At 34.3% G+C, this 22,236-nt stretch overlaps 1 protein-coding gene across 1 annotated transcript; it reads right to left on the bottom strand.

The window, feature by feature from the left end:
- Positions 1-31: 31 nt before the first annotated feature.
- On the bottom strand, positions 32-19,699 carry LOC123696364 (ATP-dependent translocase ABCB1-like). Its single transcript, XM_045642495.1, has 23 exons — positions 19,475-19,699; positions 17,789-17,849; positions 17,331-17,609; positions 16,820-16,920; positions 16,509-16,680; positions 15,874-16,045; positions 15,022-15,152; positions 14,471-14,695; positions 9,338-9,463; positions 7,080-7,283; positions 6,791-6,961; positions 6,447-6,633; positions 6,011-6,093; positions 5,349-5,507; positions 4,961-5,065; positions 4,581-4,742; positions 4,153-4,356; positions 3,161-3,402; positions 2,699-2,858; positions 2,355-2,549; positions 1,846-2,052; positions 1,190-1,336; positions 32-797 (listed from the first exon to the last, which is right to left on the bottom strand). Exons 1-23 carry the CDS (start codon positions 19,573-19,575, stop codon positions 603-605), a joined length of 3,789 nt encoding a protein of 1,262 aa, XP_045498451.1. The 5' UTR covers positions 19,576-19,699; the 3' UTR covers positions 32-602.
- Positions 19,700-22,236: the final 2,537 nt, after the last annotated feature.

Raw genomic sequence — 22,236 nt, forward strand, 5'->3', positions numbered from 1 at the left:
TTTAATGAAAATAATTACATTTTTGGTACATGATATCAAAAAATTATATTTACACTTATATTCTAAAAATTAATTGAATAATTTATAAACATTTCATATAGTTTTTAGAAAGAAAAAATTGAAGCTGATCTATCTAAAAGGTATTTTTAATCAGTAAAGGAATAAAAATTGGTTATATTTTATTTCATATTAATTAACTTTGTGAACAATTGAATACTGGATTTATAGTGTATCTCTCCAGTATGTTTTCAATGCCTTTAAAATATTTATAAATTGCATTTAATGCTAAATAAAAAGCTTCTGTTACAATAAGGTTCTTATATTTTTTTCTATAAATAAATATACATAAGTACCTTATCTACATATTTTGCTTATTATATTACTAAGTACCTACAGTGACTCAAACAATTTAAACACATTGAATTGGTATTTGTCATGTTCAAAGTTCTGAATGACAATAATACAATCATCGTAAGTAGATGATGTCTATAAATGCGCCTACTTATCAGATAATTTGCTAACTTCCTCTAACTCGGCTTTAACAATTGAAAAGGCGGATGTTGCTGCTATTCTAGAAGAATTGTCCTAACATTGAATAACGATCAAGAGTATCCTCGTCGGTTGAGATTGTAGTAGAGTCCCTTGAGCGCGAGCAGGTGGTCGTGCGAGCCGCTCTCGGCGACGCGGCCGGCGTGCAGCACGCAGATGCGGTCGGCGTCGCGCACGGTGCTCAGCCGGTGCGCGATCATCACGCACGTGCGCCCCGCCTTCGCCGCGTCCAGCGCTTCTTGTACCACCTAAGAATAATAGAAACTCATCTAAGTTAAAATTCTTGAAATTGGCAATGTTATCTCATTGTATTGACGCGTAATGGATAATAAATGGGTATAATACTTAATTATTCACAATCAAAATATATACTTATGAAAATTCATTATGCAAATGATCAAATGATTACTTAATTACGAATTTGTCAATATGTTCTGCTTTATATACTAACTTCAAATGTTAAATGGTTTATTAGGTGATTTAAAGCAGTCTGAAGCAAAGGTGTCTCTTTCTTCATCATCCTTCATGAGTAGGCCACCTTCATGCAACATAGTCATATAGTTATATGACTTGAATTGCAATATTAATTTTTTGTTATTGAATTTTAATGATAATTATATCTGAAGCAACTAAACCCTACCTTCTCACTCTCTGTATCTAAAGCGCTTGTAGCTTCGTCCAATAGAAGCATCTTTGGTCGTCGAATTAAAGCTCTGGCGATGGCCACTCTTTGTTTTTGACCACCTGATAGTTGGGTTCCCTTAGAACCAATATTGGTGTCGTAACCCTGAAATAAAATTTCATTGTCATATACCTACAGATGGCAAAATGTTTATCAGCGTTATATTATTGCTGATAAATTTCTCATATGAATGCATCCGCCCTTGGTTTTTGCTAATGTAAAATTTCTATACAAATAGCTCTGAACATCGTCGAACAGAGTTCATATTTTATAGTCGCAGCAATGATTAAGTTAGAAATTATTTTAAATCCTTCTTTTGTTCTTTTTTCGGTGTCGCATTTATATCTTACTAGCTTACCGCCCGCGGCTTCGCCCGCGTTGTCTAAAACCTAATAAATTATATACTAAAACCTTCCTCTGGAATCACTCGTTGCGTAGTTTTAAAGATTTAAGCATACAAAGGGACATAGGGACAGAGAAAGCGACTTTGTTTTATACTATGTAACTAGTGATTAAAATAATATCAATATCAAGTTGCGACCATGTTGCGACTAATGACAATGTTTTTTGAAAGACAAATAAATTATTTTACATATTTAACTATAGCCACTCACCGCAGGAAGCGACACAATGAAATTGTGTATATTCGCTTGTTTAGCGGCTTCTACTACTTCGTCCATACTGGGATTCCGGGAATTGTCTCCATATGCGATGTTCTCTCCGATCGTGCGATCAAATAAGACTGGTTCTTGTTGTACAAATCCAATGGTGTGTCTTAGATCGGCAAGCTTTAATTTCGGCAGAGGGATGCCGTTTTGCGCCTAAAATTATATATTCCAATTATTAGAACGATCACAATATTGAATGTAATTTGTTCAATAAATTAACCCATAGTTACAGGCTATAAGAAACACCGTAGAACCGGTACTTTTAGAAAATTTTAATATATGCAACTCATGAAAATGTCCAAGTGTGGGTTACTTACTTTTTGAAAACAGAAATAGGGAAAAGAACACTTCTCGAAAAATATAACAAAATCCCTTTTCTCTTAAAATATGTCACGAGAATAATAATAAGATTAGGTATTATGCTTGCAAAAAAACTAAAGAACACAGCAACATACCACAATGCCTTCGTCAGGATCGTAATATCTTTCCAACAGTTGTATGATGGTACTTTTACCGCAACCACTTGCTCCGACTAAGGCCACTGTTTTTCCATTTTCTATTTCCAGATCCAAACTACTCAAGACCTCTATGAGCGGTCGCGTTGGATACCTAAAGCTGACATTTTGTAGGCTAGCTTCACCAGTGCCTCTCTGAAAAAAAAAGAAAGATCAGCGATCTGTTTCGATAATAATATTTCTGCTAGAATTCTATCTACTTGTTTCAAGCGCCTTAATATTTGCAAAATTTTATTTTATTTATGAAAATTCTAAGGATATCATTTATTGGCCTTAATACTTACGAAGTTTTCTACAGCGGGTTTTTGTGGATCCCGGACTTTAGATTCTCTGTCCAAGAGGACCATAACACGTCGTGCAGCTTTGATACCTTTCTGGAAATTAGGCGCGAAAGCGAACGCTTGTGTCGCTGATGCGGAACCCATGAGCAGTGCTTGTGCAGCCCTAAAATGTGAATGAATTAGTATTTACGAGTGAAATAAACAATCCATAGTTACTTCTCTACTAATAATATCAAGCTGAAGAATTTGATTTTTTGAATACGCTTATCGGGAACTGCTGGACCTTTTCACACATTCTTTTATCCTTGGATATTTACACGATCCCCGTATAGGCTTTACAATATGTACCACGGGCGTTGCCAAAGTGGACCTCTAGTATAAAATATTCCATTCCACGTTTATACCACTTATTTTTGTAAAATTCAATGCTTTTTAATCAAATTATAATAAATCAACCACACTCACTTCAATATAACACCATATTCCACACCGTCATACACCATGAGCGTGCCGCCATAGTACATAGAAGCGGCGTATATAAAGTTGAACAGGCCTCTCGAGAGACCGAATACTACACCGCGCCAGTGCGCGACGCGCTTTGCGATCAGCAACGCGGGTAAGAGTTGGGCTGCGTAGTCCTGCTGGAAGCGTTGCTCCCGGCCCAGAGATGCTACCGTTCGCACATTAGCCACGGCTTCCACGGCGATCTGGAAGTCAAGTTTAACTTATACCTGTGCTTATACTAAAAATTACGATGAAATTGAAACTGGAACTGCAACTAGTGTCGGCGTGAGGGCCACTGACACCCCGGGCGAAAATATTGTGGCGCCCACTTGAGGGAAGCAATATCAAGTGTTAGGTTAACCAACTTCAGACCTTGGCGCCCCCCAGAATTTGTCGCCCTGGGCCATTGCCCCCTCTGCCCCCCCACCCTAACGCCAGCACTGACTGCAACTGTAGGTATAATAATTGTAAGGTCTAACTGAAATTGTTAAAACTCATACTAAAAACCGCGATGGAACTGTTACTGAAACTGTAATAATTATTACATGTAAGTCAAATTATAATTGTAACCATAACATAAACTGTGATTGCGACTGTAAGTGAAACTGTAACTAAAGCTGGAAAAGTATGAGTGTGAGTAACTGCAACTAAGCTGAATTGAAACATAATTATTTTTCTTCTTTTACTAACGCTACTGAATCGCCAGAGTAACTTATATTTATATAGAAATAAAGTAAAAAACTTCTACAAAGAAGACCAAATAGTAAATAGATGAATTGAATGAATTGGATGAATATTTAACACGTACGTTGTTTACATCTTTCAATTCAATCACGCGTCGTAGGGATAAGAAAAAGATGGCGCGTAACGGAAAAATGTCACGCGTAACGAAAAAATGTTTCACTAAATTTTTTTTCCAACCAAATAGAAAGATGTTTCACTTCAACAATTACCTTAGAGCTCGCCTCCATAGTTTTAGCAGTACCAAACGATTGCTGGCTAACTATTTTCCCCTCTTTGTAGAGTACAGCGGCCAAAAGTGGTACGAACGTTAAAGCTACGAGACCCATTCGCCATTCGTAGAACAAAGATACACCAAGAGCGAAACTGAATGTACCTATAGCTTGTAATACCGTGCCTATTCTTTGACCTGTTGCCTGGAAAAAAATATTAATAAATTTATTAATTTTATATTCAAACCACAATCAAACAGTATCGATAACACCTCATCGCTGGTTTGGTGGCATATTTGATCTGTCTGATTTATGAATTATTTAAAAATTATAGTCAATTGTGTCTGCTGTATATTATTATATGGGATTCCGAGTTGATAGAATGACAATGAGAACCACATTCAGAATAAAAAAAATGAATGCTTTACCCCTTGAACCGCAGCTGCTTCTCCCGAAAGCCGAGCACACAGGGCTCCAGTGGAATTGCTTTTGTCGTCAAAGAATGCTATTTCCTGATCAAGGACCCTTTCAAACATAAGTTTTCGTAAACGCTGAGTTAAGTATTCTCCAGCTACAGCGTACATTGATACCTAAAAGTTAAAACGGTAGACAAAAAAATAAATTCACTGTATTCAGATATCTGTAAGGTACCTATTTAAGAATTGAAGAACCATTGAAGATCTATTTCCAGTAAAAGCTATAAAAATGTCCATCCTTTTTTGTTTCTATCAATTATTTACAACTTTCAAGATTTCAAATGTACAAATTAGGTATAATGTCCATATTCTGTCTGTTTACATTCACGTACCGTAATAAAATTAGCTATGCCAGATGCGACGCCGACGCCAACAAAAATGAGAGCATATTTTCGCACTTCTGATCTCACGTAATCCTCGTCTGGATTGGCTAGAACCTGCAAAAAATAATTGCTATAAGTATTTAAGATGTTTTTTTTATGTTTGGAGATTAAACAGAAAAAATATAACAATAGTATTGTTGAGGCCTAAGGAAAGTATGATAATTTTCGGAATTATACACGCACAAACTTTTCTTCCTACCAAACGCAACCTCATGAGTAGTCGTTATAATTATATCAGTTGTAAAAAGACGTGGATTCAGTTAAATTTTTGTGTATTGTTTAATTTTGATCTTCATAACATCCTACGGAGCCTAGTAGAGTGGTAATGAATACTTACACCAATAAAGTCACCCAGTATAACACCGAGTAGAGGCATAGCAAAACCACTCAGTACAGAAGCAGCACTTGCAGCTGTTATCGACCTCCATTCAGGCTTATTCAGTTTCACAACATCCCAGAAAGTGACGTTCGGTTCGACTGTTTCTACAACTGGTTCCTGGAAAAAAGATTTTATCCTATTATTATATTGGGTTTTAAAACTTAGTACTTATCGGGGTTGGAAAAAAATTTAGTGTGACATTTTTTCATTAAGCGTGACATTTTTCCGTTACGCGCCATTTTTTTATTATCCCTACCACGCGTGATTCGACGTATTTCTGTAAAGTTGCATATATAGTAAATTATTTTTGAAAAATAAGGTCATAAAGAAGTTTCACTTCTTAGGTACGTGTGTACACATGCGTAACGTTACGAGATATTAATTCGGTTAGTACCTAATAAAATGTCGCATTGTCAACAGACTCAATAAAAAAATGTATCATTTGACTGGAGTAAATTAAACATTTATATTAATAGGTACCTAGTACCTACTACCTACCTATAAAAATTGGTCGGTTTTACGATTTATGCTATAATAATCAAGAAAATGTGAAAAGTGAATTTAAATGTATTAGATATTTCAAGTCTGTAATGCATTAATTCCATCAAATTCTTTCTTACTTGCATTTTGTTATCCATTTCGTTGTCTTCATCTGCCTCGCTGACCATTGAAGCAGTTCGCTTTAAAACGTTTCCATCCTGGTCTGAAAGTTATGAAAAGGTACCTCTATATAAGCCCTATTATAAGTTAGTAAAATAGAGAACGTATTACGTAATAGTAGATACCCTATAAGTTTAAGAGTAATACCATCCTTGATCCTTTTGTAGTAGATTATTCGTAGGATACAGATAGAACAACATATTATACTCCTACGAGTATATGTTGTTCTATCTGTTATCTGTAACTTAATCTTCAAAACTAATAAAACCTTTACTTGCGTTAAATTCTTTTTACACCGTTACAAAGAATATTTGGATAAAATGACTAACTGATTATGTAATATCGAAAAACATTTTGTGCTAATTTACTGACTGATGCAACTGAATCAACAAGTACCTGTTTCATTCAAGTCTGGAGAATTCTGTAACATGACCATGTCGTAATAATGGCCCTTTTGCGCCATCAGCTCCTTATGGTTACCGCACTCTATGACAGTGCCGCTTTTAAAAACGTATATCTTATCTACATTTCTGATTGTTGTCAGTCTATGCGCCACTACTATTGTTGTTCGTCCTTCAGAGGCCTGTAAAGAATACATATTTTTTATTATATATTATTTTTAAAATCTTTAGCAACATATTTTTAAATCTTTAGCCTCTTTCTCGCCGCGGCCGACGCAATCATATGTGTCATAACCCTAAACCCCAGGTTCTAATGAATGAGCTATGGACAACACGCACCTTATCGAGGGCTCGTTGCACTTTGGCCTCAGAGGATGTGTCGAGTGCGCTGGTCGCTTCGTCCAGCAGCAGAATGTGGGGGTTGCGCACGAGCGCGCGCGCGATCGCGATGCGCTGCTTCTGCCCGCCGGACAGCGACGCGCCGCGCTCGCCGACTAGTGTGTTGTAACCCTAAAATATAAAAAGTTTGAAAATATCTCGAAAAAAATAATTCATATTATGCGTTAATTAAGGTTCTCTCTGTTATAGATTAACCCCGTTTTATCCAGTAAATGAAACCAAAACTTACAGAGGGTAGTTTCATAATAAAGTTATGTGCGTTTGCTTGTTTTGCTGCATGCTCGATTTCCTGGTCGGTAGCGTCTTCTCGTCCAAAGCGAATGTTTTCTTTGACTGTCGTGTTAAACAACACAGGCTCCTGGCCCACCAGACCAATTTGTTGACGCAACCAGCGGACGGAAATGTTGCGGACATCGTTTCCATCAACACGAACCTAAACCAAAAATATATATATTGTTTAACAACTTGTTAACTAAGTACCTAAGTACCATTTGTTCCAATAAATTATTTAGTTTAATATTTCGTTTCAAACACGTAACTAAGGTAAAGGCTCCTAATACGGCGGTAGTCAAAATCGCTTCCTAATACGGTGGTATTTCTTTTTTCGAGTTTTATTCCTGTTTTATAAATTTTAAGTACACCAAAACGTAAGCTATTTATTCCAAATTTATTACTCCATGACTTAACTAACGTTTGCAAGTATAGCACATAGACAACACAACAAGATCAATCAATCTGTGTAACGGCATCGACATGAGAGGTGTTTCCATACAAACGCGAAACAACAAAAGTAAGTACACTAATATTTATAAACTAAGTTTTTCGTATTAAAAAGCCGTTCAAGTTTGTATATGTATTGTTTATTGCATTTTCCTACTATTACACTCACTATTTAAATAGCTTGTTTCATATTTGTAAGTCATTTTCTACCCAAAAAATAAGAAATAAAATACCGCCGTAATACGATACAAATTTTATAGATTAATCCTAATACGGTGGCATAACTCCGAAATAGGAAAAATACTGGGCATGTTTAATTGTTTATAACTTTAATTTTATTTACTTATTGAATTAATTCCAAGATTAGTTGGAATAATTATTAATCTGATAAATTAGAAACCATATTCTGCGGTATGTTTTCTTAATTAGAAATCCAGTTAAATATGAAAATGGTTGAGTACAAAATGTTTGTTTCTTAGAAGGGGTAAAAATAGGAAGGTGTATTTTAATGTATCACAAATCATTTATTTTGTATAACTGTTGATTTGAGTTTTACACATCTGAGCCAAAAAACTGTTATCATTTGATTAAGCATTTACATTCTCTTGTTTATCGAATTTTTGATGGGTCAGAATTAGGATTATTAAAAACACGAGTAGTTTTCCTATTACGGTGGTAGATATTTCCAGGTAACTCTGTATTAGGTTATATATGATCTCCTATTACGGCCCTATTTCATAGAACTTAAAATTACCAGATTTAGGGTTGCGTAAATAAATAAGAAGTTTTGTGTCTTTTTTTGTGGATTCTTATTTGATATGCGTGTTTTTTTTCCGATAAAACTAAAAGCATAAATGAAACACATTAAAAGTGAATCAACGTAATCAAACCAATGGTTAATGAATAAAAAACTTACAATTTACTTTACTAACACATTCCTATTATTTAACAAATATTATTTGTACGGAACTTCAATGTATATAATATCTGACCCTCCGTATTAGGAGCCGCCTACCGCAGTATTAGGCTCTGACCAAAATCATACCTCCGTATTAGGGAAAATCGACATGACTATTTAAATATTTTTTTAAAATAAGAAATATTATGAAAATAAACATAGACTCAACAGCAATACAAAATTTAAGTTCCACTTTTAACGATAAAGTGGTTTGGCACCTTTACAAATACTTACAAATGCTTATTTTTGATACTTACTTTCAAATGTTGCGAAATACCTCCGTATTAGGTGCTTTTACCTTATAATGTAAATACATTTTAATTTGTTATCTCTTTGCCGCGAATTTCACTTAAAAATTTGTTGTATTGATAATTTATAACAGGTTTTGCTCTTCTACATTATAATTTGCAAATTAAATATGCACCTAACATTTAGTTTTTAACTAGTTAGTCTTTGGGCATGAAATTAACGAAATGCGACTCATGTTCAATATCCTTAAACAAAATCATGTTAGGTACGTTATAATTTACGACTGATTGCAATTTAGGTTAAAATATACGGTATCATATTATTTTGTCAATATTCAAAGCAGTTAGATAGCAATACTGAATCAGCATATTATTGAATCTAATGAACGCGTATGAATATTTTTTGCTATCCCAAAAAAAAATATTTATTATCCTTCTAGCTAATTATAGGTAAATACTGAAAAGACCCGCAAGATACTTAATGTACGAAATTATTTGTATTTAAAACATTAATGTATATGTACAAACAAAATTTTGAATAATAATTAATAATATACTCACACTTCCATCAACGGTATCATAGTATCTCGATATGAGTTGGATGATAGTAGACTTGCCACAGCCTGAGTGACCTACCAGAGCCACTGACTGACCACGTTTTACTTTTAATGAAACTCCTTTTAACACCTGAAATATTGATAATAATAATTATTAGTAGGTTTAAGTACTTTTTGAGTCTACGGAACAGATGAAATTGGAGCATAGCAAAGCATAATATACCAAAACAAACGTTATGGTCTATGAATTATTATAAGTATTTAACAAGTAGGTACCTACCTACTTAGGTTATGCTATTTTTATATTTTGTTACAACGGGCTAGCCTTTATAGATGACGCAACCATGGGGTGGGGCAACAATAAAAAATAATATGTAACTAGCAACTGTATGTACCAAATATGTACCCAAAGTTATATCCAGGTCTTCAAATGCCGGCGGCCGTACCGCCGGCATTTGCGAAGGCATTTGCGAAGGCATTCGCGAAGGCATTCGCGAAGGCATTTGCGAAGGCATTCGCGAAGGCATTGGCGAAGGCATTTGCGAAGGCATTTGCGAAGGCATTCGCGAAGGCACTCGCGAAGGCATTTGCGAAGGCATTTGCGAAGGCATTTGCTAAGGCATTTGCGAAGGCATTTGCGAAGACATTTGCGAAGGCATTCGTGAAGGCAATCGCGAAGGCATTTGCGAAGGCATTTGTGAAGGCATTCGCGATGGCATTCGCGAAGGCATTCGCGAAGGCACTCGCGAAGGCATTTGCGAAGGCATTCGCGAAGGCACTCGCGAAGGCATTTGCGAAGGCATTTGTGAAGGCATTCGCGATGGCATTCGCGAAGGCATTCGCGAAGGCACTCGCGAAGGCATTTGCGAAGGCATTCGCGATGGCATTCGCGAAAGCATTCGCGAAGGCATTCGCGATGGCATTCGCGAAAGCATTCGCGAAGGCATTTGCGAAGGCATTTGCGATGGCATTCGCGAATGCATTTTTTCTAGTGTAGGCACTAGAAAAAAAAAGTGTAAAGTAAAAAGTATCAGTGAGTACTGAGTTGTAGAACGTGTAACACAACAAAAGTGAAATTGGATAAGTTAGTGGGGTAACTAATTGTGGTACTATACTCATTTTTCTTACAGTTCATGTAACATAGAAGCCTCAGCTATTTTCTTTTTTCATGTGTAATTCGTTATTCGAATTATTCTTATTCAAAACACCTTATTGTTCACCTACCACACCACGAAATAGATCCAAAAATCTTCAGCCGTTTGGTCGCTGGGCGTACGACACTTGTTAGTTGTTAGTCAGTCAATTTAGAGGTAAATAATACTAATTATAAAGGTCGCATTTCGCATTTTGAGAATCGAGTGTGAATTTTCTTACGGATATTAAGCTTAGTAGTTAGTAGGTACTTCAATTTTTAAATTTGGTTAGGTATCTACCTACCTTCCAGGTCAAAGCTAGAGTGGGGCAAGCGCCCCACCCTGCCCCACCGTGGCTACGCCCATGGACGCAACCATCATAAATAAGGGTGACTCATGAAGTAGTAATAATATTTTAGGGATGGATGAAATTTGGGCGGCTTTTATAGATTTTTTTACATGTATTCTTTTATTTTCGCTACTAACTGTGCCACTCGGTTACACCCGCGAACGAAACTATTTCTATAGCCAAGTAAATTCAAAATCTGTTCAGTTCTCTACGCTTGAAAGAGGACCGAACATACATAGATACATATTGTGTAAGTATTGATTGATTGTGAGGAAGGATGTCCATCCATCCTCACAAACTTTCAAGTTTATAGATTAGTAAAATAAGATATAAGCGACGTTATTATTATACTAGTTTAATAAAGGTTATACAAATAATAAATTATTGAATGAAGCTCATGATGATGATGAAATTCGTGAAATTAAATTAATTTGGTGTGAAACAGCCACACCAAACAAAAAGTCTTTGTATGAAATTTCAGCTACCCACGCGACTTGTGGTAGGTTTCAGTTAGGTAATAAATTTATTCATAGTAGGTACTAGGTACTCATAGGTAGGTAGTGTATTCTTGGAATTTAGAAATTTGCTAGTAACGCCTTTAGTACACCGACGCGTTCGCGTGCGGCAGCGAAACATCGAAAAATCTGTCAGTACTATGGCAGGATTTCGCATATGATATGTCTCACTCTAGCACATAGATAGATGAAATAGTTGCGTCCTTGTCAGTATAGTTTCGCAAGGAACTGCGAAATGGCCATTACACAGACGCATTGCGAAACAGTTGCGAAAACATTGCTGTGTACTACGCCTTTTTGGTACACCGACGCATTCGCGAGCGGCAGCGAAAAAACGAAAAATCTGTCAGTAGTATGGAAGGTTTTCGCATATGATATGTCTCACTCTAGCACATAGATAGATGAAATAGTTGCGTCCTTGTCAGTATTGTTTCGCAAGGAACTGCGAAATGGCCATTACACAGACGCATAAGTTTCGCTAGTGAAGTTTCGCGTGAGTTTCGCATCGCATAGCGTCCGCTCGCATTCTGTCGGTGAGGACAGATTTTCGCGTCCATGGACAATGATATTATATAGAAGTGATATAGAAATAATATATACTAGCTTCCGCCCGCGACTCCGTCCGCGCGGATGTCGGTCTTCGCGTGGATGGTTTATTTATCCATTTTGAATACCTCTGACAATAACATCTTATAAATATCTATTGGACCCAATTCCCAAATACGGCTAGGCCTATAATAATACGCAACGTGTGTTCGCGGTTCTACGGAACAACGTCTATGGATAAAACTGAAAAATGAAGATTGACGACGATTGACGTATTTTTCCAGGATAAAAAGTATCCTATTTTACGCCCAGGATAATAAGGTATAATTATACCAAGTTTCATCGAAATCGAACCGCTAGTTTTCACGTGATGCCTTCACATACAGACAGACAGACAGACAGACAGACAAAAATTTTTTTAATCACATATTTGGGTTTGGTAGGTATCGATCCAGTAACACCCCCTGCTATTTATTTTTTCAATATTTTCAATGTACAGAATTGACCCTTCTACAGATTTATTATATGTATAGATATAGACAAGAGGTACCTAGATACGCCACCAACGTGCCAAAATGCCAATTGCCATGGCAACTATTTGTTTATTTATATACTATATTGTGATTTGTGAGTATTAAAATATCATTGGCCATGGATGCCGAAAATACTGAATTATTTTTGCATTCTATTCGAGATTATCCCGTATTATACGCAATTGGACACGCAGATTATAAAAATACGTAGGTACAAAAAAGAGGTAGCATGGAGAAAACTTCAAGAAAAGACTCTGATAGATGGTAAAAAATTTATTGTTTATATTTCATACATTTTATGTTTTTAATTTTCTTTGAAATAATTTACAAATTGTGATCGAACATTAAGCGCTGCTAAGTCTGCCCTATGTCTATTGGCATGCATTGGTACGAATGCTCCTAAAGTGTCCGAAAATTGTTTATTTTCGTATGTGTATACTGCAGCTTTAACAATTTTAATAGTATTATTCAAATCTGTTTCAAAGGGCCTCAAGAATATTCTAAATTTTTGTGCTAAAATGCCAAACGCACATTTTACTCGTGCCCTACTTAATGATTTATTAAATCTTTTTTTATCATTGTCATTCATTGCTGCGTCTCTTGTCTCATTAGAAAGGTTTCTAATTTAAATCTTCAATGAATACATGTGGTGTAGTCTGTTTGAAACCTGGCAAAGGTTTTGGAGCTGGCAAATTCAGATACCGTCCACTTTTTAAAAGCTGATAAAATGATGAGTTCTCAAATATTGTAGTATCGAAATCTTTACCATAATTATGATCCTACATCTATGTAAGTAAATTTGTAATGTGGATCAACTATTGCCAATAACACAGTAGAAAATCGTTTTTTATAGCAATAGAACAATGAGCCGCTGTTAGGTGGACATTTAATAACAATATGCTTGCCGTCAATACTCCCGAGGCAATTAGGAAAACCCCATATTGTTTGAAATGCTTCAGCTATTTCCAATCATGTTTTAGTAGAAGGAACCGGGATGTACTCTGGCTGTAGTATTTTCCAAATTTGTTCGCATACTTGAGCTACTATCTTTGAAACGGTGCATTCACCCAAACGATAAGAAAAATATATTGTTGTATATGTGTCACCAGTTGCTAAAAATGACATTGACTGAGATGAAATTCTGAAATTACGTCTGCACCTGCAGTCGTCAAAAATGACAATGGCATATCAATGCGAAAAAGTTGCGAAACATTGTTGTGTACTAACGTTTCGCTGATATTTCGCTACGCTGTAGTTTCGCAGAGATTCGCTGCCGCACGCGAACGCGTCGGTGTACTAAAGGCGTTCTCATTGAAATTTTCGATCACTTTCATAATAATCTACGTAAGAATGTTATCAATAGTAGATAAACTAGATATAATTATAATGATTATTTTTTATAAATTAAAAATGTATCATACTCAATTGGTGTTCACTGATAAAATAAATAGAGTAGAAATTACTTTCCAAAGAGATTGTAGACGGAATAGACCTGTGGAGTGCTAAAAAGATGCTATGCTAAAAAGATCGTAGATAAAAAATAATTATTCATACCGACATGAACTTAATATTTCATGTGTGGAAAAAGCTTCTTTTGATAAATATCTTCTAATTTCCATGATTGTTTTTATCGACATTTCATTAATGAATCAACCAATCTAATACCACAATACCAATGATAAAAAACAATTAACTAATTGATTCATTTTGACATTTGATAATAATTTTTATCATATTATAATAGACTTCTTTTGCTTTACAGCATAAAAGCTGTATCAACGTATTATCCTTACATATAATTTTTTGGAACGAAGTTCCTAATCCCGTGTTGCGAAAGTGGGCCTAGAGTCTAGACCAATGGTCTAGACAGAAAAAAATTAGACGAAAAGTTGTAACGACACTTTTTGCTTTTTTTTAAGCCATGCCGTGTGCGCATGTTTCTCTGTCTGTCTCTGTCTCTCTCTCTCAGAACTCCGTTCCATTCGAAGTGTCCCTCAGATTTTTGTATTTTAGTAGTTACTTTTTAATTGAATTATTTTAAGTACGAAATCAGTCACTTACCGGTACATCAGGTCTTGAGGGATAGTGGAATACGACATCTTTAAGCTCAATATCTCCTTCTATAGTCTGTGGTACTGTTCCACGGTTCAACAATGGGTTGATGTATGGCACATTGTCAATCAGATTGAAGATCTGAGCACCAGCCCCTCGAGCTACACCAAATACTTCCATCAGAGTTGAGGAGATTCCGAAGTTAGCTGAACCCATCATTACACCAAAGAATACCTGGAAATTTTTATGATTTTTTTGAATTATAATGCATTTTGGATGCGCTAGAAATATAATAAAAAATAACTATCGAGAACGGATAGGTTTTGATAAGCAAGTATATATTTTAAGTTACTTTGTATTTTTTATTGAATATAATTTTAAAATGATTTTAATTAATAAATTTATTTCATTTTCTTATTCCTTTACATGAGCTCCAAAAGTTGGTTCTCTTAACTTCAATTTCCATTGGAAAAAAATATATTTATAATAATTACAGATAAATAAATTGAAAATCAAAAGATAAAGGTACAAAAGGTACAAAGGTTACTTTTTGCACTTACAGCAACCATCGTGTCTACGTCGTAGTTTTCTGGCTCATTCACCATGAAGGAATATCCGAACCAGAAAGACATAGCATACGAACTAAATATACAGAAGAACAATGTTCCCATCGCCGTTCCATTGAAAAATCCTATTGGAGAAAAAATATTTTAAAAATTGTAAAGATTTTAAAAAATATTGATACAGAAAATTATACCTAAATAGGTATTGTGTAAAGCTTTGATATACTTTTATGCAATAGAAATCGTTGCAAAACTAATTTAACAATATATTTGATGTTATAATAAAATGTTTTTAATTTTTATACAATTAATAAAATTAAACTTTTTTTTGACAAGTCTAAAATTAATTTTTATCATGTCCTCGTTTGCATGTACCTACTCAACATTAATTTAATATCCATAAAGATATTAAAAAGATTATTTCCAGTTCAAGTACTTAGGCGCTTAATATTGTGACACTCCTTGGCTCATGAAAATATTATTATACCTATATATTATCTTTTCATGCAATAGGATATACAGTACTATTACTCCTGATAACAATATAATATGAAATATTTTGTGAGATAATCATTCATTAACGAAACTTTATAGGTAGCAAAATTTAAAAATATCAAATCATCGTGATGATATTGTGTTGTTTTTTCAAAAGAAAAACTTAATTTAATATATTTTCAATATAGTAAAAAATAAAATTCATAGATAATAATACTTATATTATTATCTCGTTGCGTGTTGGTTGCGTGACAATTAAAAATTGATAAAACTTTTATTATAATTTTCTTATCATTCAATCAATAACTACACATAGGTATAAGTAACTTCCTCTTAAATAATTTTTAAATTTACCTTTTTTGATGTTAATTTTCCTGACCTCAATTAGATTTTTATCGTATCGCTCGATTTCTTTGGGCTGTCCGCTAAACGCATACACAGTTCGTACGGCGGATATAACCTCTTCAGCAATGGCGCCAGCTTTCCCGGCCGCCACTGCCTCTTTCTTAGATAGCTTCGACGCTACCTGAAGTACACTTTACATAAGTAACTTTCTAGATAATTATAAATAAGGAGTTGTAGCTAATTGTAAATGATAACAAATGAATACTCATTATTAAGACTTTGCTTATCTATATCTATACTAATATTATAAAGAGGAAAGGTTTGTAATTATGTATGTATGTACCTATGGCTTTCACGCATAAACTTCTGGACCGATTTTGATGAAATTTGGCACAGACAATCTTTAGACCCTGAGAAAGAACATAGGCCTACCTTTTATTGCGAAATATGTTCCACGGGCGAAGCCGGGGCGGACCGCTAGTAGTGTATGATACACATGAGAAATTTCAAAATAATAAATCAAAGACAGCATGGGTAAGTAACTATTTTTGTATAATAAATTTTCCTCTAGAGAAATGCAAAATTTTGATAATGCTACTTAGTACATATGTCGTAAATAATTATAGACAACCATAGGGACTTACTATTCCAGCAGCCCCCACTAAGGTCAAGGTAACGGGGAACGAAACCAAACATAAAAGAGCCAGTTTCCACCCCTTCACTAAAGCCATTATTATCGAACTAACGAATGCTGCTTGATAATAAATGAATGTCCCTAATTTCTCTCCAATTCCGTCTTCCAACTTCACGACATCACTAAAACATAAAATCAAATAATAACGATTATTGATTATATAAAATATACCTTAGTATGTTTCTTCTCAGACATTTTTTCTATTCCTTCATACCTACTCTTGTAAATGTATTTCGAAGGTTCTTCTACGTTTTTACTTACTCTGTCATTTTAGATGCAAAGTCACCTGTTTGATGTGTATCAAAGTATTCAAAGTCTTGGTTTAGGGCTGCTTTTAAATATTCTTGTCGTATTTTATATACCTGAAAATTGATACTGAGTCATTTGATGTAAAGTTCGTATTAATTATCTTATTTACTCAGTGGAATCTTCTTTCATGCAGTTGATACTTACTTTGCTAACTACGCAAGGAAAATTAAAGTCAATTGGGGCACAATTGAGATAGATGGCAAATTTATTAACGTATGAAAACATTTGGTTATATGAGGTATACCTAACTATAGTTATTTAGTTAGTATTCTCAAAGAACGTTTTCTAAGTTTCTAACATTTTTATGAATATTTAATATATTATTTTTATTCGAATTTAACGTTTAAAAATGGCTCTATATAAACGGTATCAAACAGAATACTCACTACTCAGTTAATACGCTGTACCTACCCTAAAGAATCTAGTTGATGCTTTTATTGTGATATTTTAAACAAAATATTACCTGATTAAATGCAGAATAATTCATCATTACGGTGGCACCATAAGACAGAATGACTAACACAACCCCAACCACGCTGTTCCATATAGCAAAGTTCTGAACAGCCGCTAAGAACGTGTCTCCGTCTGGTTGGCCTTGGATGACTGATATACCGAAGTTAACCATGCTTTGGAGCAAGGAAGAGAAGAGCAATGTATTTATGGGTGTCATGGCACCCGATATAATTGAAAATAGGATTCCAAAAAATATATAAATCTTATCCGTGGTCGATGCGAAGCGAAACTGTCAAAAAAGGAAACATGATTGTACTGTATTGTAGAGTAAATATTAGTGGAATTATAACTGATTTTCTTTCAATTTCTAGAATTGTTATTAAAGATTGATATCATTACTGCAAAGAATAATTATGAAAAAAAAACCGATAATAAAGAAATATTCAGTAGGTAAACTGGCACACTTACGAGAGTTATGAATGATATACTGGGTACCTCCGGTGGTGGGTCTGGTTCTGAATCAGTGGTACTGTAAATAAAAGTGTAGATAAAACATACATCAGAATGTTCTATCAGTTTAACGCCCAAACTACTGGAACGATAGGGCTGAAGTTTGACATGCAGATACTAAGTAGATAGCCTCTATGGTGCATTGGTGCAGGCATGAGGCATTCACTAAGAAAAGATTGTAAAAAAATACTGCCCCAAGGGTAAAAAATACTGGTTTGTTTTGATCACTCGGGCGAAGATGAGGGCAATTTTAGTATTGTTCATTCTTAGCAAGCGAATTTCAGGGATCAAAGATATTATGCCCTGAATATTATTTATGAAGTGAATGAAACCATGAAGTAGATGCTGCTGCATTAAACAGATTTAAAAAAATAATATTTATTACCATTTTTACTTTAAGTAGGAAATTCGAGTTCTTTTTAATTTTTTAAATGTTACGCAATATTATTACTTTGTGATTAATTAGCAGGTCAACTTGCGTCTTGCAAAATTAAAGCGTAAATTGTATTTTGTATTATGTTCCATGCCATTATGATGTGTACAATTTTCTGAAACACATAATCACGTTACTACCTATAATGTATTTAAACTACTTGTTTTACTTCAAATAAAAAAATATATTGTTGATAAAATGTTATCAATTAAATTATTGAAGGTACACATACGTCGCTTTAAAATGTTGCATAAATACTCGAGTATTTCATAATTTATAATAAACTAGCAGTCCGCCCCGGCTTCGCCCGTGGTACATAATATGTACGTTTTCTCTACATAAGAACCATCCTCGTACTTCAAGGAATATAATAAAAAAAGAATTAACGAAATCGGTTCAGCCGTTCTCAAGTTATGCGCTTACCAACACATTTTGGGATTCATTTTTATATGTATAGATAATAATCATCGCAAAGTATGGGTCGTATATAAAAACAGAAGATAAATCGATCATCGACATTCAAAATTATAATGTTAATAATGTCATTACGTATTCAATTGGAATCTACAGCTTATAAATATTATGGGTAGGTAATTAATTAGAATAAAATGTGTTTTTAATGGATTGTCGTAATTCCATCGCAATGGTCATCAATTTGGTTGGTGGCTAGATTGTAATATAAGAAATTGCCTCGCTTGGCACGTTAATATTTAAATGGTTATGTATTTTATAGCTTTTATCTATGAATGAATGAAGAGCAGTGGTGGCTCAGTGGTGAGACCTCGGACTTCGAATCGATAAGTCCGGGGTTCGAGACCAGGCGAGCGCGCAGGAATTAAATTGATTTTTCAATTTATCTGCGCATGTTGTAACATCACCACTGCTCGATCGGTGAAGGAAAACATCGTGAGGAAACCGACATGTCGAAGAATTAAAAAAGTTCGACGACATGTGTCATCCGCCAACACGCACTTGGCCAGCGCGGTGGATTATGGCCTGTACCCTCATAGGAGGCCCGTGTCCCAGCAGTGGGAACGTATATGGGCTGATGATGATGATCTATGAATGAGGGTGTTAGGGTGGCGATTGGACATCGCACATACCATCATAATAAAAGGGTTAGTTCTAGGACTATTTTATACAAATTCAGGCAATCGCAATCGATCGTTATAGTGTGATTACTTATATTAGAATGCTAAAATAGGACTCACCTACTCTTTCCATTTTTTTTACCAGCTCCCGTGAATTCTACTTTAGACAAATCATTAACTTTATAACTATTTTTCGACCGACCGTTTTTATAGTCCACCATTTTTTTTAAATATCACAATATTGTAAATTTTTGTATTTTTAAAATTCACTCTGCACAAGATATATCGCGTTCACTGATTCAGACGTAATATCTATATTGATTGACTGTTATCATCTGATAAATTAACGTTTCGCATATCTACCTATAGATATCACTGATAGAATAATTCAAGCCATTGGAATAATAACATTTTACTCCTATAAAAGATGAACATAAGACAAGAATGTAATAAATTTCATTCACAAGTTGTGAGATAAATATTTCTCTGATAAAATACGTTGTTTATTTTCTTAGCGTATTCCTGACTTTTACGCTATTCGTGACCGATTCTGTTCAAGGTTTGGACTAAACTGTTTCAGTCTATGACGCAATCCACAGTTTTTGTAAAACGAAAGAGAATTATTTTGGGATTATTAATGTAACTGTGGTTAAACAAGTCAATTATCTATTCATTAACTAAGAGCATTTCATAAGGGCAGGTCGTGGGTTCATTGAATTATGCTCTGCATAAAAATGAACAATTATTTAAAAATCCATAACAATCTGGTGATATTCCTATAAAACAATTTTTATATGAAGACATGGATTGAACTTGCGGAAACTAAGTGCAAACCACATCTGTAGAAAACCCGCGTCGCTTTAAAATGTTGCATCTGAATTCTGATCCCTTGTCTCTTGACGAACGATTAAACAACATAGTTAAAATCCTTATATTATATATTTTTTATTCATAGGTAGAGGAGTTCACAGAGGATTCCTATACCTAAGACAATATCATCCAATACAATCAATACAATATCATCAGACTGAAATTGCTAAGTACAAATAATTACGGGAAGCGAAGAATTGTTCAGGCACAGCATCAGGTCATTACAACCATAACTATTCGAATAAAAAAAATCCGGTTTTCTCCAATAAAAAATAGGCACATTAGTAGGTACCATGCACTGCAAAGTGCAAGTATATGGATATTTGCAGAGCATTCGTAAGAGTAGGTAATATTACGAATAAACTATTTGTAGATATGGGGTAATCTTCGGTAAAACCCAGACAAAAAGAAAACTTACTAACATTTATAATTTTAGTGTTATAATATAAATATTATGTGACTAATAAATACAATTAATCATGGAAACATGTGAAATCTTTCTAGTCATTGTGTACCTAATTTTTTCATAAATTATTTTTTCAAAGGATTGATGGCTGCTTGGCTAATCTCCTTGGATATTTTGGCTACAACATTTAGTCATGTGGACTATGGTTTAATTTCGCCAGATTTTTTAAATCATTATCATCCAATTAATATGGTTGTAAAAGCTCGCACGTTTTTTAGTAGATACATTGTGCTTTTTCATCCCTATTTTTCAGTATGGACTACTTATATGTAATACTAATTACCAATACCAAGTAGGTATCGAGGTCATTTTATTATTTTTCAAATATTATAAACATTAAAAAATAAACAAAAACGATGTATTTCTATTTAAGTTTTTTACTTGATCTTATCAAAACAAACACAAACACCCTTCATCATTCTTATCTCTTCGACCACCGGTCGCGAAGAAAGGAAGGCTGTAACCCCGTAAGATTTGGTACAAAAGCTCAGCTTCAGCTCAAGGTCATTCGATTCGATGGCTTTTCACGGTGGTTGAAGAGTTCTCTACTACCTACAAATTAAGATATTCCTCCAAATATAGGGCAATTGCATTAAAAATGTGTATCGACTTCGACTCAACTTCTCGGTTCGCAAAAATCCATTAAATTTTTAAAGTTCATTATTTTACCGTAGATACATAAACCTGAATCTTATGATCTAAGAAACTTTCTAATAATAATTATTAGTTCTGTATTTTATTATAACTATTTTATGTAATATGTACCAATCGTCTCTATTTAAAAATAAAATTTATACCAATTCAATATCTATATTAATCCTCCTTGAATTATTTTTAGCTTCACTCAAATAATAATAGATATATTTAGGTATTTTTTCCATTTGTTCTTTATCCTCAGACCTCAGATGGTGTTGGCAGAATATCAACTTCGGTGTCTCATTACACTGACTTTAATGCTGAGTCAAAACCTTTTTTAAGAACATAATACACATTTTCCTTATGTTATGCGCTTTTAAGCTTTTTATTTTTCTGTTTAAATACAAAAACTCAGAGCTTTAAAAAGCCTCTGAGTAATCGATTATAACATTTTCTACTGATTAAAAACCCTTGTTAATTTCTGAAACCGAGCGTCGCCTACATAAAAATTTTATCCCACGTTTTTTTTAATCAATTATTGCATATTTAATATTATTACGATAAAATATATACTTTTCTAAATACCTAAAGAATGAGTTAATATGTACTCAATAGTATCTATACATATAATAAAATCGTAGGAAAGTCAAAACTGTACATTGAATATTTTTTTAAAAGAATACTTGGGCCGTGATCTATAATCGATATAGAAGCCAAAAACATAGTTTTTAGAATTTTTGTCTGTTTGTCTGTTTGTCTGTATGTTTGTCTGGGCTAATCTCGAAAAGTACTGCATAGATTGACTTCAAATTTTGCATGAATATTACTAACAGGTCGGGTGAGGCTATAGGCTACATATTATCAAGCTATCACCTACGGGGGAGGAGCTGTGAACCTTTATTTTTCTTAC

Source organism: Colias croceus, chromosome 12 (assembly GCF_905220415.1).
Source record: "Colias croceus chromosome 12, ilColCroc2.1".
Taxonomy (NCBI): domain Eukaryota; kingdom Metazoa; phylum Arthropoda; class Insecta; order Lepidoptera; family Pieridae; genus Colias; species Colias croceus.

Bases quoted from the DNA above. Each gene is read 5' to 3' on its own strand.
- LOC123696364 (XM_045642495.1), bottom strand. From the start codon at position 19,575: ATGGTGGACTATAAAAACGGTCGGTCGAAAAATAGTTATAAAGTTAAT. The intron at 16,681-16,819 runs GTAAGTAAAAAC...TTTATGTTTTAG, and splicing joins TTTGCATCTAAAATGACAGA to TGATGTCGTGAAGTTGGAAG. The intron at 798-1,189 runs GTAGGGTTTAGT...TATTATTCTTAG, and splicing joins TAGATACAGAGAGTGAGAAG to GTGGTACAAGAAGCGCTGGA.